General features: G+C 43.2%; 1 protein-coding gene across 1 annotated transcript in view; it reads right to left on the bottom strand.

Annotated features, from left to right (window-relative positions):
* Positions 1-23,094, bottom strand: part of FAM81B (family with sequence similarity 81 member B) — an 89,739-nt gene that overhangs the window by 54,925 nt on the left and 11,720 nt on the right. Inside the window, exon 4 of the mRNA XM_073624526.1 lies at positions 21,936-22,054. Coding sequence (XP_073480627.1) covers positions 21,936-22,054 — 119 coding nt within the window. The remainder of the gene's footprint in view (positions 1-21,935; positions 22,055-23,094) is intronic.

The following is a 23,094-nucleotide window of genomic DNA, read 5'->3' as shown; positions in this document are numbered from 1 at the left end:
ATATTCAATACCTGAAAGATATAAATCACATGCATGAAGGTGAATAAGAGTACAGTGATCACAACAATTGAGTCCGTATAATCAAAAAATTAAAGTCCCTATGGGTGCAGAAACTTGATGGATAGAGGGAGAAAGACACCCTTTCTTCAAGTGATGAATAACATGCAGGAAAAAAAAACTGTCACTCTAGGAAGCGTGGTGTTGTATGGAATTCCTCCACCTCAAGTAAATGAGCCCCTTACCAGATCCAAAGATCTCCTGTCAAGGAGATCAAACATGCAAGTGGCTGTGTCCCCCAGCCACTGGGTCTCTGTCAGGATATGTGTCACAAGCCACCTCTCCGGGAAATCAGCCTAATGATGATGTTACCGCTCCCAATCCATGAATGTAACATAAAGAAAAATATTCCATAGCGTAATACAGTTAAAAACTACTTTTTTAAATAAAAGAAAAGCACTTACAAAATGTGCAGTGTATGTTCGCCTCTAAAATCACAAATGCGCCGGCCGGCTTCAGTTGCTGCCCGTTCATTCTGGGTACAGCGTGGTGTGGTGGTGACGTCAGCACGCCGCTCCTCCCTACGCCGTTTCGACAAATCTGTCGTCTTCCTGGGGTACACCTTCATGCATGTGATTTATATCTTTCAGGTATTGAATATTTTTTACTATTTTGCTCACGTTTAATATCACAATTATTTTACTTATGTTTAATCAACACCTAGTTGGTTGTACTCATCGTGATCACGTTCATTTATTAGCAGCGCAGCCTATTATTTGTACAGTTAGTAAGGTGGGGGTTGTCTCGCATTTAAGGTTGCAGCAGCATTTTGTGGTTAAAATTTTGTTCCTTTTTTTTGCTTTGTTTTTTCACTGAACATATATGTGGAATATTTTCACTTAAAGGGATAGCGCAGTATTTTTCTTTATGGTTATATATATATATATATATATATATATATATATATATATATACCCTGTTTTCCCGAAAATAAGCCCTACCCTGAAAATAAGACCTACAAGGACTTTAACTAGGGCTTATTTGGGGGGTAGGGCTTATATTGCAGCAAATCACCAACAATCACGCTAGGCCTTATTTTGGGGGAAACAGGGTATATATATATATATATATATATATATATATATATATATATATATATATATATATATATATAGTATAAAACTATAGGCAGTTTTAAAGTGACACTAAACTCTGGTATTTATTCTTAACACAAAATAGGACCTTCTATTGCTCTCTGCCTGCTACAAAGCTCCAAACTCCTTTTATTCTCTTGCTCACTGTCGAGATGGATTAGGGACTATAGATTTATAATGTACATAGAGCAGTGCACAAGGCCGCACCTAGGCCATTCCTTCAGAGCCCTGTGCTGTAAACTGCAGCTCCTGCGCGCAGGCGTGGTAATGACGTCATCGTGACTCTGGCCAGTCACACAGCCGGAATCCGCAAACCCGGAAGGAAGACTGGTGAAGATGTGTGCGCCTTGTTATGCTGACACACTGACTTCAATAGCAGCCAATCAAAATTAACTCTGCTGACTTCAGACAAGGACCAGATGAATTATGATTAGTTGTTGGTTATTGCACTGAAATAATTAGCATTGAAGAATTAGAACATTTTTGTTCAATAAGACTGCCTGGCTATAACCTGAAGATCTATGCCACTTCTAAATTATTTAACATTTTTGGAAGCTTCCTCTACACCACTCAGATGATGAGGATAGCAGCATCTAATTTAGAAATGCATCCAGGTACAGAAGAAAAATCCTATCCTTTCCTGCACTTTTTTACTTTTCATTATAAAATATGAATGGGAAATATATGTACAGTAAATAAACAGTTTTGATATTATGCATATTTTGCCCTTAATACAGCTAGAGATCAGTTAAAGATATCTGAATGGCTGTGTGTCACTCAGAGTGTTAGGCCCTACATCTTTTCCTAGGTTTAATTGTGAAATTACAATAATAGGCATTTCTTCGGGTACTGGCAGCACTAGTTAACAAATGTCTTTTCTGACACTAATAAATAAACTGGCCTGCTTATTAAATTCCCTCTTTATCAAATTAAGACCATCCAGTGTGTCAGCAATTTCTCTGTCTTCCCCATCATTTAGCTTACCATGAAATAACAGATCAGCATTTTTACTCATTAGATATTCAACTTCCTTTCAAAATGTTTCAAATGTAATATTGATTTTGTATTTAAAGTGAAATTATATTTATAAAAACATACAAAGCCTACTACATATATCAAATAGACTTTAGCCAACTTTACTACAGATTCCTACTTGATTCTGTTTTAGAGATGCCAAAAGCACCCTTTACTTACAGACTGATCTTTTTTTTTTTTTTTTTTAAACTGTAAGACAAGTTCACATCTCCAGGTTCCAACCCACCATAGCCCCCTGTGCACCATATGTTCCATGGCCCCTGGCTCCTTCTTTCATTTGTTGTGGACTTGCCTAATAATTTGGGGATACTGGCAACAACTGGTGCAATTTCTTCATGATACTATGCCCCCCCGTTTCTTTAAACCCCAAACATTGCATACTTGGGATATCCCCCCACCCTGAAACAGGCAAGACTATATTCCTACATGAAAGTCTTTACAACGCAAAGAAACTGATAGTTGGGGGGATGATGCAGGCTGTTCCACTTTATGTTTTAGGCCTGGCTCACACAAAAGTCAATACCTCCTTGCCCTACAAAAAACATATCTCTACAGAGGATGCTCTTCTAAATACAATAAAGTATGGGATTGTTGGCCACAACAAGCAAGCACTTGTGTATACTGAATGTACCCTTTTTTTAGTCCTTGGTGTAGATTTTACAATTATTATTTGTATCTCGGAGCAAACAGCATTTTTCAACACATTTATGGAATATGTGCCATGATACAGAATTGTGTCTATATACTTATTGGTATCCATATACATTGTTACCTTGCCTCCTAATGGGTTTACCTGCCCTTGCAAGACTATGTTCTCCCCAGGTAATGGTTCACAGACCACGTTTGCATGATGTGTACCATTTTTGTTTTATTATTTCTATGCTCTACATCTTGTATTAATAACACTTTCCAAATTAAAAAGAAAACAAAAGACACATGGACGATTCTGCAGAGGTCAGAGATCGTCAATGGGTGTAGCAAACCACCAACGAGCCTGTTCCCTTAATGATGGTTAATTGTCTGGCACAAGCAAAAGGAAAAGCTGGCTTTGTTGAGACCCCTGGAAGGTCTGTAGCAGAGAGACTGTAATCCAGAAATAAGATTTAATTTAGAGTGTCGTAAAAAAAAAAAATCCAGAAAAGGTATGACACATTTGATTGTAAACATCAAAAGTAATGTTACAATTTAATAGTTATGCAGGCCATACATAGAGCAAATTTCTTTCCTGTAACCACCGGCCATCCCTCCTGCTGGGCCATTGTATTCTCCTGGTGAGGGGCAGGGGAAGCTCTCCCCACCGGGATAGGACAATGATTAATGCTAGCGGCTATACCAGCCACTAGCGATAATTGTATGTAATATCCAGCATGCTGGTTGTACCCAAGTTGATTGATCGATCGGTACATTCAGCCTGCCCATAGATGATTTGAATCTTGAAGAATCTTGTCCATCCTTAGAAATGATTAAATGCATTTGTTATGTATAATCTGGGTTTTCAAGTTACAGTGGGTATACAAAGGAATCACCCCCTTTTAAAATAATCACATTGTGTTGCTTTGCAGCCTGAAATGAAGACAGACGCAGTTTTTGTTTTATCCAGCTGTATTTACTGTTGCTTTACTATATTGCTGCATAAGTGCAACTTATAACATCCAAGTAAATGCCCAACATGTCAGGAAAAGAAAATCAAAAACAGAATCACTGGGTTGGAAAAAGGATAACCCCCTTGCGTCAGTATTTTGTTGAACCAACTTTTGCTTTAATTACAGCCTTTAGTCTGTTGGGATATGTCTCTTTCAAGGAATTGTAAAAGCAGAAGTTTTTTTTATCTTGATTCATTCTATGCATTAAGATAAAAAGCCTTCTGTGTGTAGCAGCCTGCCCAGCACCCCTAATACTTACCTGAGCCCCATCTCTGTCCAGAGATGTCCACGTGTCTCTCGGCCATCCGGGATTCCTCTCCTGATTGGCTGAGACACAGCAGCGGTGCCATTGGCTCCTGCGGCTGTCAATCAAAGTCAGTTAGCCAATCAGGAGAGAGAGGGGGTGGGGCCAAATGGCAGCTCTGTGTCTGAATGGACACACGGAGCTGCAGCTCGGCTCGGGTGCCCCCACAGTAAGCTGCTTGCTGTGGGGGCACTCGACAGGAGGAAGGGGCCAGGAGCAGCGAAGAGGGACAAGAGAAGAGCAGGTAAGTGAAACATGTTTGTTATCTTTTTTTTTTTTTTTTAAACAAGACTTTGCAATCACTTTAACTTTGCACATCTAGACTTTGCAATATTTCACCACTCTTTGCAGAACTGCTCAAATTCAGTTAAATGTGATGGTGACCATTTGTGGACTGCAGCCTTTAAGTCATTCCACAAATTTTCAATGGGGTTTAAGTTAGACCATACAAGGACATTCACCCTTGTCTCTTTCAACCACTGTCTGGTCATTTTTTTGCTGTGTGCTTTGGGTCATTGTCATGTTGGAAGGTAAACCTTCTTCCCAGTGACAACTTTCTGGCAGGGGGCAGCAGATTTTCCCCAAGAATTTGACAGTATTTTGCCCCATCCATTTTTCCTTCTATCCTGACATTTGCTCCAGTCCCTGCTGCAGAGAAACACCCCATAACAGGATATTACCACCTCCATGCTTTACTGTAGAAATTATGCTATTTGGATGGTGAGCTGTATTGGATTTCCACCAGACATATGGTTAGGTGTTTAGGTCAAATAATTAAATTTTAGTCTCATCTGACCATAACACCTTTTTCCATGTGGCCTCAGAATCTTCAAGGTGCGTTTTGGCAAAGCTCAGTCATGACTGCATGTGGCCTTTCTTGAGGAGTGTTTTTTTTTCTTGCAGCCCTCCCATACAAGCCACATTTGTGGAGAATTTGTGCCATTTTTGTCACATGAACACAAGGAGCACTCTTTGTCTTAATTTCCTGCAACTGCTTCAGAGTTGCTGTAGGCCTCTTAGTAGCCTCTATTACCATTTTCCTCCTGGCTCTTTCATCCAGTTTGGAGCAATGTCCTGATCCAGAGAGAGCCTGTGTTGTACCAAATACATTCCACTTCTTTCAGATAGACTTCACTGTGCTTCTAAGCTTTTGACATTTTTTTTTCTAATTTGTGCCTGTCCACAACTTTATCCCAGAGATGTTTTTGACAGTGCCTTGCCACCCATAGTTGATTGTTTGCTTCAGTTGCAATACCAGGGACTGAAATGCTCCAGAAAAAAACTTTTTTCATACTGAGCTAATCAAACTGACCACAGCAGATCACAGTTGAACGTCAAATGGAATGTGATTAGCTACACCTGACTGAGTTTACAAGTAATTTTTTAGAAGGGGTGATCCTTTTTCCAATTCAGTGATTCTGTTTTTTATTTTTATTTATTTTTTATTTCTGACATGTTCGTGTTATATCTTTCACTTGGATATTATAAGTTACAGTTGGATAAAACAAAAACTGTGCCTGTTTTCATTTCAGCCTGCAAAGCAGCAAAATATAAGCATTTTAAAGGGGGTGATTCTTTTCTATACCCATTGTATGCAGAAAAGGTTATACAGAGAGACATTTAAGTGGTTCTTACACGAGGAAGAGCGTTGTACAGTATTTTACATCAGTGGTACATGGCCCATTTTTTACACCATATTAAGTCAACCAATTGTAAAACAGAGCAGTTAAAAATTTACAATATCATTCTATTGTGTTACAATACCGAGTGCAGACTTTATAGAACTATCATCCCCTTTTCTTTAATCTTTGTATTATGTACAATGTGTGCAATTTTGTTCTCTTTGAAGGGTGAAAATATAAGAAATACATATACATTTAAAGGGGAAGGAACAGTAGAAGAAGAATGGTAAAGAGAAAAAAAAAAGGTGGGGGGTAGAGAAAATATGCTTAGAGAAAGAGAGCATAACCCCTCCCCAGGTCACCCCCATCTGTCCGTTAGGTAGAGAAGTTATGTTCCTGACTAGCTCTTGAAAAAAGCTTCACATAAAGGTAGAAAACTATGTAGTGGACTTAAAAATGTCCCTAAAGAAACAATGCAATTCGGGAAGGTTCAGGAATACTCTCCTTTCAATGTATCATTTGTTCAAAGGATTAAGTCTCATTCATGTGACACACTTACTCTGTAACTGAAGGAACCTGGCCAGACCTCCAGTGCCTCTTTATAATTGTACGTGCTGGTATCAGCATGTCTTATGCCGTGTACACACGGGCGGACTTTTCGACCGGACTGGTCCGACCGTGTGTGGGCTTCATCGGACCTGCAGCGGACTTTTTCTGTCGAAAATCAGATGGACTTTAGATTTGGAACATGTTTCAAATCTTTCCGACGGACTCGAGTCCGGTCGAAAAATCCGCTCGTCTGTATGCTAGTCCGACGGGCGAAAACCGACGCTAGAGCAGCTATTGGCTACTGGCTATCAACTTCCTTATTTTAGTCCGGTCGTACGTCATCACGTACGAATCTGTCGGACTTTGGTGTGATCGTGTGTAGGCAAGTCCGTTCGTTCGAAAGTCCGTCAGAAGTCTGTGGAAAGTCCGTCGGAAAGACCGTCGGACCTTTGATGCCGAAAAGTCCGCCTGTGTGTACACGTCATTAGGAGATCTTTTTTTAATGGTTTTAAAAAAGCATGGAAGAACTGACAACAAGGTAATGTAGGTAAGGTCAGGCTTAACCTCCCTGGCAGTATGATTATTTCAGATTTTAGGTGCTGAAAGCGGTACAATTATTTTGCATGGAAATTTGGTGTTTTATATTGTAGGCCTGTAATTCTGTTTGAAACACAAAAATATAAATTATAATATAATAAATAAATATAAATAATTTTAAAAAATAATAATATAATAATAATAAAATAAATTTCCCCACGATTCACTATCGCTTAATTCTGCAAGTGTTCTAATTTACTATCGCTGTTTTCTAGCTGGTCTAAAGCCACTTTTGACATAAAGGGAGACTTTTTGGTTGCTATGGACAATCACTAGTTTCCAGGCAGAAAGAACAGTATATATAACATAAAACTGCATGCAAGGCATGGGCCAAAGCATTGGGGACAAAAGGGATGTGAAATAATTTCATACAGCACTGTAAGATTACAGTACTGTATGTGTTATGATTTGTACATTTTTTTGAATTTGCCGCCAGGCTCCGCCCCCATACGTCGTGACGCTCGCAGGGAATGGAGCCTGGCACGGAGAGGCTTCGGAGGAGACAGAGCCCGCAGACACAGTGGGGGACATCGCAGGATCCTGGGGACAAGGTAAGTAACGCCAAACCAGGATCCTGCAATGTAATCCCGAGTGTGGCTCGGGGTTACCGCTAATGGGATTGAAATTTAACCCCGAGCCACACTCGGGAATACCACCAGGGAGGCTAATGTCAGTGTCCGTGATTTTGTCACATAAGGGTATAATGAGCGAGCATTTGTTCCATTGATGAGTCATCATCTTTTTGTAAATGCAAAATCCACTGGATTTTTTATTTTTTGCGCTATAAATGAAAAAAGACTGATAATTTTGAAAAAAAAATGCATTTTTCTTTGTTTCTGTTATAACATTTTGCAATGAGGCACGGTTAGTTTTTTGAAGTTGTCATTTTTTTCCCACAATTCTTTGCAAAATGAAGATTTTTTTTTCTTTTCACATAATTATCACATTACCAGGTTTTTTCTCTCACATGGCATGTCCATACTACAAATGACACCCGAAATACATTCTGCTACTCGTCCTGAGTATGGCAATACCACATCTGTGAGACTTTTACACAGCTTGGCCACATACAGAGACCCAACATCTAAGGAGCACCATCAGGTGTTCTAGGGACATAAATTACACATCTAATTTCCTGACAACCTATCACACTTATGAAGGCCCTTGATATTTCTAACAGATAGCTTGTACATACCAAGAATTACACCTCAAAATACATTCTGCTGAGCAAAGGGTAAACAAAAGTTTACCTGTGGTTTTAGTAGGGCAGTTCTCCACAGGAGGAGAGCCCTGATCCAGGCAGCAGGCAGGGACGTGGTCAGCGACAGTGAATGGAATTGTCTAGGCAGGAATATTGTCCATAGTCAGTACAGGCAAGGATACTGTCCATATACAGTCCAGGGTCAGTGCAGGTAGAGATATTGCCCGCAGTGCCAAAATATTGGTCCTGGTAGTAAACAGGAACATGGTCCATAATACAAGTAGCAGGCCAGGAAAGAATGGGGGCAGGGGTAGAGGCTTCTCCCGCCCAAATCTCTTTGAAGCCTCCGAGTCTCCAGACCCTAATCCGGGAATGAGAAAACTAAAAAATTAGTTTTCTTCATCCAGAAAAACAATTCTGGAGCCCCTCACATATGTGAAACCCCTGTGTTATGAAGCCCACTACTCCAGTAGCAGAGTAAAAGATCAGTCTAAGAGGCAGGCAAAAAACATGGTAAAACAGTCCAGGGTCAGTTTCATAGCAGGCAAGGGTAGGTACAGTTTAGCGTTAGGCAGAAGCATGGTCATAAAACAGGCCAGGGTCAGTTTCAGAGCAGGCAGAGGTAGGTACAGTTTAGCGTTAGGCAGAATCGTGGTCATTTAGCAGGCCAAGGTCAGTTCTGGAGAAGGCAGAGGTAGGTACAGTTTAGCATTAGGCAGAAGCGTGGTCATTTAGCAGGCCAGGGTCAGTTCGGTAGAAGGCAGCGGTATGTACAGTGGCATAAGGGGCGTGGCGGTAAATGACAATTACGTTTACCATACTTCCCTAATAATGTAGAGAAGTACGGTAACGGCGGAAGCATTCACAAAGGCCTGGTTGAGAAGGACATTGGGGACAATAATACACGGTGTCCCTTCTAGCTCCTCCTCTGGAGCACACCCGGCATTTCTTCTGACGTTTCCGGCCTGTTTCATGGTGGGGGAGTCTCTCAGGAAAGTGGCGTTCATGGAGTCTGCTCACTGAATCCGAGCAAATGCTTTCTGGTGGGCCTTCAGGGTACAAAAGGGTGGAGATCATTTCTTCTTGGTACTGAAGATAAGATACGGGGCTCTCTGTAGATTTACGGTAAATAACATGACTATTGTAAATGGCCAAACTGAAAAGATATATGGAGACTTTTTTATACCAATAGCGGCTTTTTCTTGTGGGAAGGTAGGGTTCGATCATCTGATCATTGAAGTCGACTCCCCCCATGAACAAATTATAGTCATGGACACATGCTGGTTTCTCGATTGGGCCGTTTCTTCTGGGGATTTACACGTAGGTGTCGTTATGGATCGCTTTGAGCATGTGGATGTTTTGTCTGTCCCACCACCTGATAGCCAATATCTCTTCATTCCGCAAAGATGCCGTCTCCCCTTGTTGTAGTCTTTCAGTAACGAGCCTTTGTGGGAAGCCCTTCCTATTGGCTCGCACTATACCACATGCTGGAGTGTCCTTGTGGAAGAGGAGCAAGCTTGTATAGTATTTATCCACATAAAGATGGTAACCCTTTCCAAGGAGTGGATATACAAGCTCCCAAACCACTTTTCCGCTGGCTCTGATGTACTCTGGACATTCAGGGGGCTGCAGTTCGGTGTCCGTCCTTTTGTACACCACATAGCTTGTAGAGCTTAACCACATATCGGGCTCTTTTGCTGGGGATAAACTGTTTGAAGCCAAGCCTGCCTGTGAAGTGGACCAATGACTCGTCCATGGAGATATTTTGGATAAATAACTGGGGGAATTTCTCAGAGAAAAAATTTAGAAGGGCACAAATTTTTATTTTAAATAATTTGTCATGTGATGGGTCATTTCGGGGAGGGCACTGGGTGTTGTCATTGTAATGGAGGAAACGCATTATCATAAGGTATCTTGATCTTGGCATAAGGGATGAATAGATTGGCATGTGGTGGATGGGGTTGGTGGACCAATAGGAGTAGAATTCATTTTTTTTGTGAGTCCCATATTGAACGTTAGGCCTAAAAATAATTAAAATTCCTCCACTGTCAATGCTCTATACTCGTAGGGATGGGTGTAACTTGAACCAGGGTTGCTTGTTATGAATTGTTGTGCATAGAGGTTGCACTGGGCCCCGATGGAGGATAATAGGTCTTGGGTAAAAATTAAATTAAAAAAATCAATAGGGGCAAAATTCTCTGTGTTCACCTGAAAACCTGGCTGGGCAGTGAAAGGGGGGATGTTTGCTGCTCTTGAATTAGAAGGAAGCCACAGAGGGTTTTCAAGGGCATAGGGAAGGCTGGCATAGGTCCTAATGCTTTGGGGCTGAGATGACACCCCGCTAGTTCTTGGCCTTTGCTGCAGTGGTACTTCATTTCTCCTGGATGGCACTGTGCTACTGGTGGATGGCACTGAGCTGCTAGTTGATGCCACTGCATTTCTGGTGGATGGCACTGAGCTGCTGGTTGATGCCACAGCACTACTTGTGGTAGCTTGCTGCTCCATGTCAGAAAGCCTTTGTTTCATGGGCACACTTTGCTCTTCCTCCGATTCTGTAGTAGACCCACTGCTTACAACTGCTTACATTCTGAACCAGAATCAGACACAGACTCAGAGAGCTCCCCGCTGCTCTCGTCGGTCAAGCTAAGCAGTTGGTATGCCTCCTCAGCGGAAAAAAATCTTTTCACCATACTGGTGACTGTGGGCTGTGGTGACAAACTGCTGTGGTAGGGACACTTGGACAGATATGGCTGCACTGATAGGTGCTGATGAGGCTGGTCTAATGAGGCTGCACTGCTGGGTGCTGAAAAGGCTGCACTGCTGGGTACTGATGAGGGTGCACTGATGGGAACTGATGAGGGTGCACGGATGGGAACTGATGAGGGTGCACTGATGTACATTAATGCACCACACTGAGGATGCACTGATTATCTGGCACTGATGTGCACTGATAAGGCAGCACTGATGGGCGCTGATGAGGATCCACTGATATGGTGGCACTGATGAGAACTCACTTATGGGCACTGATGTGCACTATTGGGTAGTAGTGGCACTGAAGAGAGCTCTAGTGGCACTGATGAGCCCTGTAGTGGTGCAGATGAGCACTCTAGTGACGCTGATGTTGTACTGATGGCACAAATGAGCACTGTATTGGCACTAATGTGGCACTGATGAGCACTGTAGTGGCACTGGGCACTGTAGTGGCACTGATGGAGCACTGATGTGGCACTGATGGAGTACTGACGTGGCACTGTAGTGGCACAGGTGGCACTGATGGGCACTGGTGACACAGATGTGGCACTGGTGGCACAGATGAGCACTGTGGTGGCACTGATGAGGGTGCACTGATGGAAACTTGTGAAGGTGCACTGATGTACATTAATGCACCACACTAATGCCCCGTACACACGGTCGGACTTTGTTCGGACATTCTGACAACAAAATCCTAGGATTTTTTCCGACGGATGTTGGCTCAAACTTGTTTTGCCTACACACGGTCGCACAAAGTTGTCGGAATTTCCGATCGCCAAGAACGCGGTGACGTACACCACGTACGACGAGACTAGAAAAGGCCGGTTCAGAACCAAGCGCGGCACCCTTTGGGCTCCTTTTGCTAATCTCGTGTTAGTAAAAGTTTGGTGAGAGACGATTCGCGCTTTTTCAGACTCGTGGCTTTCAGATCGTTTTCTGCCGTTCAGTTTGTGCTTGTGGGTTTGTATCTGCTCTTCAGTGCGTGCAGTCAGTTCGTATCAGAGTTTTCTGTGTGATCTTGCCTGCTCGTTGCTGTTTTTCAGGTCGCTCTTCACAGGCCTTGCTGTTCTTCAGTGCGTTCTGTTACTTCGTTCTGAGCAGCCGACCGTTTTCTAGCCATGTTTCGTATGCGTACTCCTTGTAGAGTTCGTGCTGTGCAGGGGCTTGGTGTTGGGGTCCTGACCTTGACACAAGTCCAGTCCATGAACAGGGTGGGGAGGAGTTCATGGACCAAGAATTGGTTGCTTCAGCGTGACCAGTTCTCTCATATGCCTTTGCTCCGTGAGATCCGTGAGAATAATCCTGATGATTTCAGGAACTTTCTCAGGATGACGGACCCCGTATTTCACCGTTTGTTGGCTTCGCTGACCCCCTATATCAGCAGGCAGGATACCTGCATGAGGCAAGCCATCACTCCGGAGCAGAGGTTGGTCGCTACCTTGCGGTATTTGGCCACAGGGAGAAGTCTGCAGGACTTGAAGTTCTCGACAGGCATCTCCCCCCAGGCTCTGGGTATCATCATCCCAGAGACCTGTTCTGCCATCATACAGGTCCTGCAGAAGGAGTATATGAAGGTAAGATTTTTTTCCTTTTATATCACATTTTATTGTATTGAATGTTTGCTAATATATTGTATTTCTTTCCTCATTCCCTAATGACCATGATTGTAATATGCTGTGAATGTCCCCTTTGTTCTCATGCATGCTGGATTTTTATGTAATTATTATTTTATGTCCTTCATACATATTTGCCCTTTAATAACCTCTCTAGCATGGTGTCTCCTGCCCTATATTCACCTCATGTAGTCACTTAACAATGTATTTTATCAGCTCTATAGTAGTGCTTTACCCCAAACACCCCCTAAAATGTTTGTTAATGTTATTTTAGCTTTAAATTCAGGCAGAGTGCCAGAGGCTTTTTTTGTGGTGTGCACAAATTTTTGGTAACCCTCCCTCCCCCCAACTGCTAAGTCAGCTGATCCCAATTCTCTATCCTCAATCATCTATCTGCTGACTTTGCCAAACCTATACACACTATACCCATCTCTTTACTGGTCAGATTTATGGATGAATTCCCCAAAGCATGTAGTGCAAGGGCCTGCCTGTATACTTTCCAATGGAACTGTTTAAAGCTTTTGTATCCTATTATTATCTTGATAGGTAATAGCAGAATGTCCAAATGTCCTCAAATGTGTACAATGTGTATTTATATCTTTGTATTCAGACACTTCTTACCTGTCCAGTGGTCTGCTAATAGTGTAACTAAGGAGGGGCTGTTCCAAGTAATACCCTGTATTTAGGCATTCATCTCTCAATGAAGTGAAGAGGGTTACCTGTCCAAGAGTTCCCCCCCCCTATAATGTTAGAAATGGCCCATGAGAGGGGGGAGGGGGAATATGATAGGTGTACCTTATACTTTGGCCTTGTTAAATTCCCCTTAGTAAATGCTATCTGGAGGTTGCCCCATAATGTTTATGTATAATCTGCTTGCCATGTTTCTGTGAAAAAATAGTAATGTTTATTGTTTTTTCCTCAACAGTTTCCTTCCACGCCACAGGAATGGCAGACTGTGGCCTCCCACTTTGCCCAGCGGTGGGACTTTCCTAACTGCGGAGGGGCAATTGATGGGAAACACGTCCACATCGTCCCACCACCCAACTCGGGTCGTACTATTATAATTACAAGGGGTTTAATAGTATAGTGATGTTGGCGGTGGTGTCGGCTAATTATGAGTTCTTGTATGTGGACGTGGGGAAGAATGGCCGGATGTCCGATGGTGGAGTGATCGCCCAGACGGAGTTCTACAGGCGTCTCCAGAATGGCAGCTTGGACTTGCCACCTCCAGAGGACAATGTTGAAGGTCTCCCATTTGTGTTCGTTGCTGATGAAGCATTTGCGCTGGAGGACCACCTGATGCGGCCATTCCCGATGAGGACCCTCACCCCGGAACAGAGGGTTTTTAATTACCGGCTGGCCAGAGTCCGAAGAGTGGTGGAGAACACATTTGGAATCCTGGCCAGCCGGTTCCGATTATTTCTGACACCCATCCATATGGCGGAGAATAAACTGAACCATATAATACTTGCCTGCTGTGTTCTCCATAATTTTTTAAGAAAACATTCAGCCAACTATGCTGGCTCAGTTGGGCCTGAGGCCGGAATCCCAAATCCATCAACACTGACGACGCTTGAAAGTGGCCGTCCTGGCTTGCCCTCCCTGAATGCCCGTGATGTCCGGTTACGCTACCTGGAGTTCTTTGCGGGTAGGGGGGCTATCAATATGCCAGAGAATCTGTGACACCTTTTTCAAATAAAAAACAAACAAAAGAAATTCTTGGTGGACATTTACTGCTTGTGTTTGTTTTAGCTGACCCTGACAGAAATGTTTTGAGTGCAGAAAATGTCGTGATTGGGTAACCTTATAAAAAATAGTTTTGGCTGGTACTTCCTAAATGCCAAAACACATTTCACTACAAGTGCACTTGCAACTGCACTGAACCTGCACTTGTAGTGCAAAGTGTAATTGCCCTTAGGAAATAACCCCCATTTGTGCATAAAACAGCAATTACATCACCCCAAAAGTGTTGTAGTGTTGAGACAATAATCCACACATTCTTGAGTAAGGCACTTTTTTATAGCTGCACAATCACATGTGCATTTACGAAAGGTTTTTAAAACAAACCAACTTGTTTGTTGTATAACAATGTTTGCAGTAGCATTATCAAAAATCGAAATATCCATTTCAGATAAAACAGGCCTGTGTAAAACCAACAAGAAAGCCAAAAAACTTGAACTTACAAAGTTCACATATGGTAAAACCTGAAGGCTATATCAGACATGAGTATTTAGGAACTGTGTTTGATATAGCGTTCAGATGGGGGGAAATCACCCCTGGAAAAGCCAAATTTGGAAGATGCACACCAATTTACGAATGTCAACATGTGCTATCTGCCATCAGGGGGGATCAAGGGACGTGTTTTGGGGGAGCAAGCCCTTCCTCAATGCGACTTTATAATTGAGGAAGGGGTTGCACCCCCAAAACGCGTCCATTGATCTCCCGTGATGGCAGATAGCACATGTTGGCACACTGTGTGCATCCTCCAAATTTGGCTTTTCTAAACATTGTAAAAATTTTAGTAACATAAAACAGGTGATTTTGTGGGGTTTAAATTCGCCCCAAAACATCAATGATGTTATTATTTTTTTTAATAACATCAGTGATTTGTTGCTGGATGTTTTGCAATTGGAGATTACACCCCATGATCTCCCCGATGAGTATCTGGGCACTTTCAGATGTAAAGTGTTCTGGATCACGATCACCTAAAAAGAGATAAAGAACAAAAAAAAAGGTCTCAAAAATCTGCCACCTTCCATCTCTTTTACCTGAGTCTGTGGTCGCAGACACTCACCTGTTGTGGTGCCAATCTTCACCACATCTTCTTCTTCCTCCTGCTCAGCTTCTTGGGTTGGTATTTCCCCTTCTTCCAGAGGTGGGAGGGGTCTCTGGTCTCCTCGGATGAGGGGTGTCCGAGTCTTTTCTCCCCTATGTAAAACAAAAATGGTATAATTAGCACACAGATATTTGATGGCAGAACTAGAAATAGGAAACATTGCTTGGAAGTGGGGTACAATTGTCTATTTTAGCTGAGTTCCAAGATGTATATTTTTTATTTCCCTTTGTCAAGCTGCAATACTTTACCTGTTTGGTACAAGCTTCACAGATGTAGCCCCCCCTATAGTATATACTGGAGCACCTGTGTGGCCCCCCTAATAAAAAGGGTGTTCTGGGGTCCCACACTAGTGCTCCAGTGTCCAGATGTGAAAACAGCTGCTCAGTGTCCTCTCCTTACACACAATCTAGTTGGCATTTCATTCTAGTAACAAACCCATCTACACAAACAAATATTTGGCATCCAAGTAGGCCCCCAAAAATGTGTGAAAATGCAATGGTGTTCTAGAGGCCGAAAGAAAAATGTTTGATACGAACGAATAATGGGCCTATGAACATTAAAGTTGACCTTTTGAAACGTTACAATTACTAAAAGCATATGGAGCAGAACGAATAAAGACAGAAAGAATAGGAACACAGCACAACTACTTACTTTTTTGCAGCACTCTCCGGATCTTTCGGTACTGCTCTGGCTCTCTCAACTTCAGGTCCGACCACCGCTTCCTGAGCTGATCTTTCGATCGTCGTACCCCGAAATTCCTCTCAAGACTCCTGACCACTTTCGCCATGATCTTGGCCTTTCGGATGTTGGGGTTGGGGTAAGGCCCATATTTTCCGTCATAGTCGGAATTCTTCATGATGTCGACCATCTCCAACATCTCCCCAAACGACATATTTGTGGCCTTAAAACGTCTCCTTCTGGATCGGGATGTGCCTGGATCCGGGCTTTCCTCCTCCTCGTTGCTAGAATTAGCACGCACCTGCTGTAACTCCGCCATGTGCTCTTCACCCACTGCGCCAAACGAAAAGGGGCGGGGAATAGACTAGAAAGAACGTCAGGGGTGGGCGGAGTTACACGCATGCGCAGTGTGTATAAAGCGGAACACGCGTGCGTATTACGTACGATCAGTGAGCGGAGGAAGGAGCATTGGACGCGCCGATCGTAAGAACTAAGGTAAGAGACAAACTTGTGCCTATACTGCTTCTAGATTGAGGCCTATATTGTAACAAGATTAGGAGAGTTTTGTCTGACATTAGGCTTTGTCTTGTGTTGTGTCTTGCAGTGAACATGGATATCTTAATGAAAGATAATGACTTCATGTCAGTATTCATAGATATGCTAAGTGAGCTGCCCTGTCTGTGGGAGATTACCCACCCCCATTTCAAGAACCAAGCAAAGAGGAAGGCAGCACTGGAGCAATTGTGTGAAATTGTGAAGCAGGTGATCCCCACGGCAGACATCACTTATTTAAAGATTTTCATTGGTGGCCTGAGGAGCACATATCTGAGGGAGCGCAAGAAAGTCCTGGATTCACAGAGATCTGGAGCAGCAGATGACATCTATGTCCCCAGGATGTTGTACTACGACAGGCTGCACTTTCTGGCAGGCCAGACTGAACCCAGGCCATCCCTCTCCAGTCTTCCTTCCACGCTTCCTTCCCCCCTGGCTGAGGCTTCTGACGCCCAACCTGGGCCTTCCAGGCCATATGTGGAGGAGCCCAGATTGAGCCAGGTATAGCATTCCTCTAAATATTTCTGCTTGTCCAATCAATGATGTTAACTAGATGTTAGTTGGGAGTACTAATTTAGGATTGTGATTGATGATGCAAAACATTACAACCATGTCCCTTTTTCATACACAGGGAAGTCTCAGCCAGGAGGTGGCCGGGCCGAGCCGGCTGGCTGATATCAAGGTCCCTCCACCACACCTGAAAACAGAAAGTGGCAGTAGGACGAGTACCCTAGAGGAGGCGGCTATAGCATTCTTTTGGAGGGCTACAGAGGTCCTGGGAGCACCCCACATCATGCAGGAGAACATTGCTGCATTCATAGCATATAAAATGCAGAGGATGGAGGAGGGCCAAAAAGCCATGTGTGAGGCCCTCATATCAGAGGCTCTGGAGAAAGGTATGAGGGGCCAAATTACACCTCACACACAGCTTTGGGATGGTCCTCCTCCTCCTCCTGCAGGTCCTCCTCCTCCCTCTCCTCCAGGTCCTCCCAGTCCTCCTCCAGGTCCTCCCAGTCCTCCTCCTCCTCCTCCAGGTCCTACTCCTCCTCTTGCCACATCTCCAACTGCACAGCCACAGCCCGGAAGGAAGCGTGGAAGGAAGACCAGACAGTGATTGCCCTGGGTTCAGTCTGGTTGGCCAAAAGATGCAGCCTCTTGTGGTACCACAGCCTGGGGACACAGATGTCATCTGCTATTATCCGGATCTCTGCGAATTCTGGACCAGATTGCCCTCCCTTACATATGGACTCCTCAGGCCACCAATTTTGATGTTGAAGAATTGATGTCTGCCGTGGGGGTCCCAGGCTTTGCTAATTTCTCCTGTTGATCCAGTGTTGCCTTCCTCTTTGTTTGGTTCTGATCCCTTAATAAAGTATTTTTGTTTTGAATTATACTCTCCTATGTGAAAAAAAAAATGACAGTTGGTTTGTGAGGATTCAGGTACATTTCAAATATACAATGTAAAAAGGAACAAGGGACACCAACACCAAACAATCTCCTGGAGATTAAATAATAAAAGATATCAATGGTGTTGGGGTAACTTGACACACAAAACACACACAAAAATATTCTGGAGTAAAAATAAAAATAACATTGAACAAAGATCAGCCTTGGAAAAAATCCAAACATTAAAGAAAAAAAAAGGCTGAAAATCCAAAAAAAAAAAATAAAAAAAATATAAAACTGTCAGATGTGACAACTAATAACAATATATTGAGGGAATCCCACTAAAAAAACACAAATAAAACTTTGTAAAAAGTGTGTGTGAATATGAGCAGCAAAACGACTTAATTCTTGTCACATTATAAAGAAGAAGAGAGTGCGCTGTATTAAACCATTTTTAACATTGCAGCGTGACGAAAGTGCTGTATCCATTACGAACGCTAAGTTTACCAGAACGAGCTGTCCCGTGTCGGAATTTCTTCTGAGCATGCGTGGCACTTTGTGCGTCGGAACAGGCCACACACGGTCGGAATTGACGCGATCGGATTTTGTTGTCGGAAAATTTTATCTCCTGCTGTCCAACTTTGTGTGTCGGAAAATCCGATGGAAAAGGTCCGATAGCGCCCACACACGGTCGGAATTTCCGACAACACGCTCCGATCGGACATTGTCCATCGGAAAATCCGACCGTGTGTACGGGGCATAAGGATGCACTGATTATCTGGCATTGATGTGCACTGATAAGGCAGCACTGATGGGCGCCGATGAGGATTCACTGATATGGTGGCACTGATGAGAACTCACTTATGGGCACTGATGTGCACTATTGGGTACTGTAGTGGCACTGATGAGAGCTCTAGTGGCCCTGATGAGTGCTGTAGTGGTGCAGATGAGCACTCTAGTGACGCTGATATTGTACTGATGGCACAAATGAGCACTATATTGGCACTAATGTGGCACTGATGAGCACTGTAGTGGCACTGGGCACTGTAGTGGCACAGGTGGCACTGATGGGCACTGGTGACACTGATGTGGCACTGGTGGCACAGATGAGCACTGTAGTGGCACTGGTCACTGGTGTGGCACTGATGGAGCACTGACGTGGCACTGGTGGCACCGATGGGCACTGATGTGGCAGAGGTGGCAGTGATGGGCACTGGTGGCACTGATGTGCACTGTAGTGGCATTGATGGCACAGATCAGCACTGTAGTGGCACTGATGAACACTGTAGTGGCACTAATGGGTACTGTAGTGGCACTGATGGGTACTGTAGTGGCACTGGTGGCACAGATGGGTACTGTAGTGGCACTGATGGGTAGTGTAGTGGCACTCGTGGCACAGATGGGTACTATAGTGGCACTGATGGGTAGTGTAGTGGCACTGGTGGCACTGTAGGGCACAGATTAGCACTGTAGTGGAACTTGTGTGGCACTGTATGGCACTGCTGGGCACTGTTGTACTCTGCAAATCAGTTACACTCACTGTTTGGCACTCGATCTCTCTTCTCTCCTCTCACGCTGTATCGGTGTGAGGAGAGAAGAGAGATGGACCTCTGCATGACCCCAGTTTGTTGACATTGTGATCGCTCCCCCATTGGAGGGAGCGATCATGTGGTAAAGGGCTGCTGTCATTGGCCCTTTACCGCGATCCGTGTTGAGCCGGTTCCCGTGAACCAGGCGATCATGGATACTTCCGTGTGCATGGGGAGCGCGATTTCTAGAGGACGTCCATAAACGCCCTCCCAGAACAAGCCAACCGCGCTGTAGCCATCTTTCGGCTATGGCCTGGTCGGCATGTGGTTAATATGAAAATGCAGAGACTATATTCTATATCCCCCTTTCCTGATCAGCCATAAAGAAGTCTAAATTATTTATAGGCAGGCCTACAAAGAGCCAGCTCTTATCTGAAGCAACATTTGTGTAATTTTTCAAATTTTCCAATATTTGTGTACTTTTGGCCTACATAGTTACATTGTTGCGTAGTTGGTAAGGTTGAATAAAGACACCAATCCATCCAGTTCAGCCTGTGTGTGGGTGTGTATGTATTTATGTCTCTACCACTTCCCATATCCCTGTATATTGTGTTTGCTAAGATGCCCATCTAAAAGTTTTTTTAAATTATCAACATTTCCCACTGACACCACCAATCGTGGAAGGGAGTACCACATCCTTACCATTCTAACAGTAAAGAACCCTCTTTAAACCTCTTCTCGTCCAGCTTTAGCGAGTGACCGCGCGTCCTCTTGAGCGACCTAAGACTGAATAGTTTCCTCCTTATGCTAAAATCACCATTTAGATATTTATATATTGTGATCATATCTCCTCTTAAGTGTCTCCTTTCCAGGGAAAATACACCTAATGTATGTAGTCTTTCCCCATAACTGAGGTCCTCCACCCCCTTTATTAGTTTTGTTGCCCTTCTCTGGACTCCCTCCAGTTTCACCATATCCTGCCTATGGACTTGTAACCAGAACTGGATAGCATACTTAAAATGTGGTTGAATCAGAGTTTTGTAAAGTTGTAGAATTATTGATTTATCTCTTTAATAAAAACCCTTTTTAGTGTATGCTAATAGTCTGCTGGCCTTGTTTGCTGCAGCTTGGCATTGCAGGCTATTGCTGAGTCTGTCATCTACAAGGACCCCCAGATTCTTTTTGATCCTGGATTCCCCCAGAAATTCTTCCCCTAGCATGTAGCTTGCTTTCATATTTGTAGCCCCCAAGTGCATTACTCTACCTTTTTCTAACATTGAACCTCATTTGCTATTTGTTTGCCCACCCCTATTTTATCTAGGTCTTCTTGTAAAGTTTCAGACCCCTTTCACACTGCCAGCGTTTTTAAGGTGCTACAGCGCTAAAAATAATGCCTGTATAACGCCTGAAAAAAGCGGCTCCTTTCACTCCAGTGTGACAACCAGAGGGCTTTCACACTGGAGCGGTGCGCTTGCAGGGCGTCACAAAAGTCCTGCCAGCAGCTTCTTTGGAGCAGTGAAGGAGCGGTGAACTCACCGCTCCTCCACCACTGCTCCCTATTGAAATCAATGGGGCAACGCTGTGATACTGCCGGCAAAACGCTGCTCCGGCAGCGTTTTGCGGGCGGATTTAACCCCTTTTTGGCCGCTAGTGGGGGGTTAAAACCGCCCCGCTATTGGCCGAATAGTGCCGCTAAAACGATGGTAAAGCAACGCTAAAAATAGCGCTGCTTTAACCGCCGACGCCCCCCATGGCTGGGTGTGAAAGGGCTCTCAGAATCCTGTTGTGAAAACTGCATATCACCAGAAAACACTGAGATTGAATGATTTAAACCAATCTCTATATAATTTATGAACAAGTTAAACAGAATTTGTCCCAGGACAGAGCCCTGGGGCACCCCACTCACAACTCCAGATCATTCGGAAGATATACTATTTATCAACACCCTTTGGTCACACTTATGTAACCAGTTATCTAACCAGGTACATACACTGTCGTCAATGCCAAGAGACCTCATTGTGTAATTGAAGGGTTTATGGGGTATCAGGTCAAGTGCTTTGGCGTAATCTAGGTACACTACACCCACAAGCCTTTCTCTATCCAGATTACAGCTCACTTCCTCATAAAATGTTAATAGATTGGTCTGGCAAGAGCGATCATTCATAAATCCATGCTGGTAACTAACAATGATACTATTTTCATCATAAAATTCTCTGATATAGTCCCTTCTCATCCCCTCCAGTAGTTTACAAACTATTGATGTTAGGCTGACTGGCCTGTAGTTACCAGGTAGAGTATGTATTCTGGCCCTTTTTGGATAATGGTTCCACGTTAGCTTTTCACCATTCCAGTCAGTAAGCTGTCCTTAAAGATTAGGAATCCATTCAATGTTAACGGACTCCATGAAAGACATTCTGGAAAAAACATTCTTCAAACATTATATTCCACCTTATTCCATGCCGATACAAAGTAAAATCATAGAACTAACCTGGCTACACGGCCACGTAGATCACCAATTCCAGATAGATGTTTCCTATCCAGGTTCTGCACGGCAAAGCTTGTTCCTGTGCTTACTGTGTCTCTGGCTCTGATCTCATTTTCCAAAACCTACAACAGCACAAGAAAACCTGAAATCATTCTACTGACAATGGCAAATGATCACAACCGGCTGACTAACTAATATTTTGTCCTCTGGTTGGAAGTAAGGGTTTTCTCTTTAACTCCCCTGACACACTTGGACATATGTTTTCCTTGTACTAACAACTTGATTTAACTTGGTCTAGTTATAAATTATTCTATTGTTTTCTTGTTATGAATGCTTTTCTTCTTAGCCATTATACATATATCACAATGTGACATCCATTCGTAGTCATTACAAATTATTATGCCAGAAATTAGAACTAAGGCAATCAATATGAAACAATATATACGCTTTAGTCAATAACGGGCAATTTATTATGTGAGTATGTGTTAAAGAACAAATTAAACAGAAATACATAAAAGAAAAAACAAAAGCTGGCACTAAGTTATTGAAAATCAACAACAGAGTGTACTTTGGACTCTTGTTTCTCAAAACCTCTTTTTATTCTGTTGTCCCTCTCTATACCAACAAGGGAGGCAAAACTGAAGAGACTGTCACATGTACTCTATGAATAGAGATTGATAAACTATGAGGGTGACTCTATGAAATTAACTAGGGACATTTAGGTGCCTCTAGGGGCTTCTATACAGATTTTTTGTCTTGCTTTTGATTTTGAAGTGTAGCACTCCACCTCTTGGGGTGGTGCAGAATGACCTCTTAAGTAGTGTGGCAGGCTAACATTTTTATTTTAGGTTTGGATTCTTAGTGTATAGTGGGGAGAAAGAACTTTGGTCTTTTTAACATTTATTTCTGAATTCAGTTCTAGAAGAGGATTGGGGGCACAGGATACCCAAAAAAGATCAAAGTAGCTCAGGTATTATATAAGTGGGCCCTGTAATTGCAGCCAAATCAGATTTGTGACCCTGTAAGATCAGTCATAGGCTCTTCTTCAGTTGCAATGGATCTTTATCTTTCTCTAATTAGTTGCTTGACTCTTTGATAGTAGCCATAGGCACCCTAACTTTTGGGTATTGGATTACAAATACTCTCCCATCTGTATAGTGAG

The sequence above is a fragment of the Aquarana catesbeiana genome, linkage group LG01, assembly GCF_042186555.1.
Source record: "Aquarana catesbeiana isolate 2022-GZ linkage group LG01, ASM4218655v1, whole genome shotgun sequence".
NCBI lineage: Eukaryota > Metazoa > Chordata > Amphibia > Anura > Ranidae > Aquarana > Aquarana catesbeiana.
This window is presented reverse-complemented; position numbering and strand designations above follow the sequence as displayed.